The sequence below is a fragment of the Martes martes genome (assembly GCF_963455335.1).
Source record: "Martes martes genome assembly, chromosome: 16".
NCBI lineage: Eukaryota > Metazoa > Chordata > Mammalia > Carnivora > Mustelidae > Martes > Martes martes.
The window spans coordinates 27006139-27010881 of record NC_137904.1 but is presented as its reverse complement, the minus strand read 5'-3'; the positions used below and the strand labels follow the sequence as shown (position 1 = coordinate 27010881).

Below are 4743 nucleotides of genomic sequence, written 5' to 3'. Positions count from 1 at the left end.
GGATGGTGAGAAAGGAAATGATTTTGGGAAGGAAGAAGGTATTTGAATGAATGGCTGAAGCTGATGTCAGTTAGAGCTGTGGAGTTGGCCAAGCCTGGCCCTAAGCAACCTGCCTCCTTGCTGTGCAGGTTAGCCCAGCCTGGGAACAAGCCCATCCTATGCTCATTCCCCCAGAACACAAGCCCCACCTTCTGAAACCAGCCCTCCTCTCCCTGGTACTCCCACCAGCTTTATCTTGTCCTTTAAAAAGGCATCAAAGTCAAGTTTTATCCAAAAATATATTTTATGTAAAAATTCAAAGAGTTGTACATATAAAAATACTCATTTCTAGAGTAATCTTATGGTTTCATAGGAACATCTCCTCTTAAAAATTAAGTATATGTGTATTTGCTTTGATTCGTGCAAAGATCTTCACAACGTTACAATGAGGTAGAGATGAAGGGAGCGTCCCGCAGTTTTTAGGGGGCTGAAGTCATGGGATAGGTCCAAGGGTTTACATTTAAAATACATTCAATTCCAGAGAACATTAAATTAAAATATTAACAACTTAGAAGACATAAAGAATTACTTAAGAAAAACTATGATTCACATTATTACACAAATCTCATATTCCTTAGAATTATAATAGAACAATCTCAGAAGGTATGTTGAAAAAGATAAGGAACATAAATGAATTGTTTCCTGGGTACTGACTTGGCTTCATTATGGGCATGAATGTTCACAGCTTTAGGGTTTGGGTTTTCTTGTCCAGGTACTCCATGAGATCCCGGACCCACTTCTGCTTGGGGTTGGCACAGACCTCCCTGACCAGTTTGGTCTTGAAGCTGTGGGAAGAGAGGGCAGTTAGACAGAGTGCACTGAAGATTCAACCTGGGAGTGTAACTCACTCTGTGGGAAATTGGCCTGTCCCGTTAGCCTGGGGTGATACGGGAGGATGACGGAAGGAACTCAGGGGAAGCAGCTACTTTTGCTTGCCGGGGGCGGGGGGGCGGCGGGGGGACCAGCCCATCTCCTGGATGAAGGAACCAACATCTGAACTAACAGCTAGACAGGGAGCTGGGAATGGGAAGTGTCTATGTTCTCCAATTCCCTTTCCCACAAAAAATTTCTGGGATTGGATTAGAGCTGGTCGAAGCATCTGGGGGTTAAATTCCAACTCGTCTTATAATAACTCTATCCACTGCCTGGGAGCAGAACTCAAGGTCAAGGGTTGAGTGCGGGTGATCATGGCATCACTCACATCACAGCTTCCCGGGGACAGTAGCTGCTGGTGATTCTTCTGTAGCTCTTCAGCTTCTGGATGCGGATCTGCTTAGTGGCAAATCTATAGCAACAGGTGACTGAGCTATTAATCCCATCTGTTGAAACAACAACAAGGGTTATTTAGGGTGTGTGCTGGGACTTCCTATTTGTAAGGTAGGGAACGGTAAGGAGGAGAGTCGAAGGAAAGGGAGCCTGGCCACTCTAGGGGCTGTGTCTCTGGTCTGAACCTCTCAGTCTCATCGGCACGGACCGTGAAATGGAAGGATACCACCACCAACTGAGAGGGGAAGAGGAAGTGGCAACAACTCTGCGTGTTGTTAGGGGGGCTCATAGGATAGCCCAATTCCTCAGGATGGGAGACCGCAGCTGTGGGTCCCCCTCTGGGCTCTGAGCAATCCAGGCCTGGTTGTGAGTTTTCCTGATCCCCGATGCCTCTGCGGAGCCCTGTGTCTGGATGCTGGACTGAACAAAGCACAGTCCAGATTCTGGGTCTCCTCCTTTCCCCTCTACCACCTCTGGAAATGCCCTGCACACCCTCCACCAGAGTCCCCCTCTTTTTGATCACCCCAGTTCCCCCCAAACACGCTACAAGGAGCAGGGGCACTGAGGGGATGGTGGTAGAGCTGGAGACCTGGAAGGACTGGATTTGGGGTCCACAGCTGGAATTCCCGGGAGCAACCAAGTGATCAGTTTCACTGATTATTCAGTCCTTCTCTGATTCTCCTGATGTCAGAAAGCAGTCCTGAATGGGAGACTGTGGGTGGTCCTCCTGCTCTGGTGGCCCATGAGAACCCAGAGATGCAGTGATGGGCTTCGGAGGGAAAGTGAGAGGGGCTTACCTGGCTGGGCAAGCACCTGGGGGCAGAAGGCAGCAGCTATGAGCAGCAGGCAGAGAAGTGTGGCAGAGACCTTCATGTCGGCGGGGAGCAAGGAGCTTGGGCGTGAGAGCTGGAGGTTTCTGGGCTGGTCTCAGCCTCTCTGCTCCTCTGGTGGCTCTGCCTTCCTTTTATAGGAGCAGACAGGAATAGAAAGAAAGTGAGTGGGTGATAGGCAGGACTTCATTTGGAATGAATCACAGGACAGATGGTACATGTGCTGACCCATTGCCCCGCCCTGGGAAAGATGCTGGAAAATGAAAGAGAAGGCATGATTGATGTCGGCCTGCCTTCCGCCGAATTCAGGGCTGGTATGCAAGGTGTGGGCTATGCCCAGGCGGCGTGTGATCTATGAATCTTACTAAGGGTTCTGCTTTTTTGAAATGAAACACTTCATGTAGAAAAAGAAAGGAAGTAGGGTTACCAAATCAAAGAGATGTAAGGGATTTCCCCAAATTTTCCTTTTCAGATAGCATCTCTAGGACACCTGGTTCCAGAGATCCTTTCCTGCTTTAAATCCTGCTGGCTTTTCTAAAATCCAAAAAATACAATAATAGAACATTAGCAGAAAAACAGGTTTCAGTATTCTTAGAATAATACCTAAAATTGTAGCACCTGTTGTCATAATCAACTGCCCTCTAACCACCCATCAGAAAACAGTGACTGAAAGCAAGAGCAATTTATTGATTTTGTTCTTGAATAAGCAAAAGCAGTTCTTCCTCGGGGTTTTTTTGTTTTGTTTTGTTTTTTGTTTTTACACCTTTGCAGCTGGGTGATGGCTGGGATTGGGGTCGTCTCAAGGTCTTCACTCAATGTCAGGTGTCTGAGCTGGCAGGTCTTAAACAGCTGAGGGTTGAATCCAATGGAATCTTCTCTACCCCCTCATCTCTCCGGGGGCCCCTCTTCATAGCTGGATGTGGATATTTTACATGATGGTTTAAGTCTCCCAAGTTCAGAGTTAGAGAACACAGACCACATCTCTTAATTCAATGAACTACAAGAATTTGCAGGCAGGTTTTTAAACCACTACCTGTTCCATAGGCTACAAAGCACATAATAAGATCATGGAATGCTGTGGTTTTTAAAATATGTGATTAGCTAGGGAAATATCTTTCCAAGTAAAGCAAGGGAGGGAAAGCCAAACTTATGAACAAAATCAAAGTATACCTACTCAGCTTGAAGCAGAGACAGGAGTCTTCACATCCCTTCCCCCACATGTATTTCAAGGATCCAAAGACTGGATTTTGAAAACCAGTCGTCTGACTGCCCCTCTCAAGCTGCCCCTCTCTAAACACACACACTACAAGCTCATCAGCCAATTGCTTATGATATCAATGAAAAAGGGGCTTGATGGGAAGCTCTTAGCTTTGTCCATCTTTTCTACTGTTTTTCAGTCTTTATTTATTTCTGCTCTGATCTTCATTATTTCCTCCCCCCTGCTAACTTTGGGCTAAGGTTACCCTTTCCCTGGTTTTTTGAAGTATAAAGTTAGGTTTTTTATTTGAGATCTTTCTTTTTTCTTCTTTGTCTCTTACAGCTTTTGGCTTAAAGTCTCTTTTGTCCACTGTAAGTACAGCTACTCCTGTTCTCTTTTGTTTTGTTTTGTATTATATTTTTAAAAAGATTTTATTTATTTATTTGAGAGAGAGTGTGTAAGAGAGAGCACCAGCCGGGGTTGGGGGTTATGGAGCAGAGGGAGAGGGGGAAGCAGGCTCCCTGCTGAGCAGAGAACCCGATGCGGGGCTCCATCCCAGGACCCCGGGATCTTGACCTGAGCCAAAGGCAGAAGCTTAATGACTGAGTCACCCTGGTGCCTCACTCCTGTTCTATTCTGGTTTTTATTTGCATGGAATATCTTTTCCATCCTTCCACTTTGAGCCTATATGTGTCCTTCCAGTTGAAGTGAGTCTCCTATAGGAAGCAAATATTTGGTTCTTTTTTTTTTCTTCTTCTTCAATCTATTCATCCACATACGCCTTTTCTGGAGAATGTAATCCATTCACATTTGGTGAGTGTCCATAGGTAAGGGCTTGGTAATGCCATCTTACTGTTTTCTATTTTGTAGTTCCCTTGTTCCTTTCTCCCTCTCTTGCTGCCTTCATTTGTGAATTGATTATTTTCCATAGTGGTATGCTTTGACTCTTTTCTATTTATCTTTTGCATATGTATTATAGATGTTTATTTGAGGTTACCATGAGGTTCACATAATACATCTTACAGATTTAATAGTCTATTTTATGCTTGTTGCTTAGCTTGGACAGCATACAAAAGCTTTACCCTTAGGGGCGCCTGGGTGGCTCAGTCATTGATCATCTGACTTCGACTCAGGTCATGACCCCAGGTTCCAAGAATCGAGTCCCGCATCGGGCTCCCTGCTCAGCAGGAAGTCTGCTTCTCCCTCTCCTACTCTCCCTGCTTGTGTTCCCTCTCTCGCTGTGTCCTTCTCTGTCAAATAAATAAATAAAATCTTTTCTAAAAAAAGTTTTACCCTTTTATCCCTCCTTTTAAGTTTATGTTACCACTTTACCTCTTTTTATATTGTGTAACCATAAACAAATTATTATAGTTATAGTTATTTTTTATACTTTTTGTCCTTTAACCTTTA

The 4743-nt window shown here is 44.8% G+C and overlaps 1 protein-coding gene across 1 annotated transcript; it reads right to left on the bottom strand.

Annotated features, from left to right (window-relative positions):
• Nucleotides 1-268: 268 nt before the first annotated feature.
• Nucleotides 269-2243, bottom strand: LOC308357083 (C-C motif chemokine 2-like). The gene is made up of 3 exons (XM_080826572.1): nucleotides 2103-2243; nucleotides 1241-1358; nucleotides 269-824 (listed from the first exon to the last, which is right to left on the bottom strand). Exons 1-3 carry the CDS (start codon nucleotides 2176-2178, stop codon nucleotides 719-721), a joined length of 300 nt encoding a protein of 99 aa, XP_080682698.1. The 5' UTR covers nucleotides 2179-2243; the 3' UTR covers nucleotides 269-718.
• Between the last annotated feature and the right edge of the window lie 2500 nt (nucleotides 2244-4743).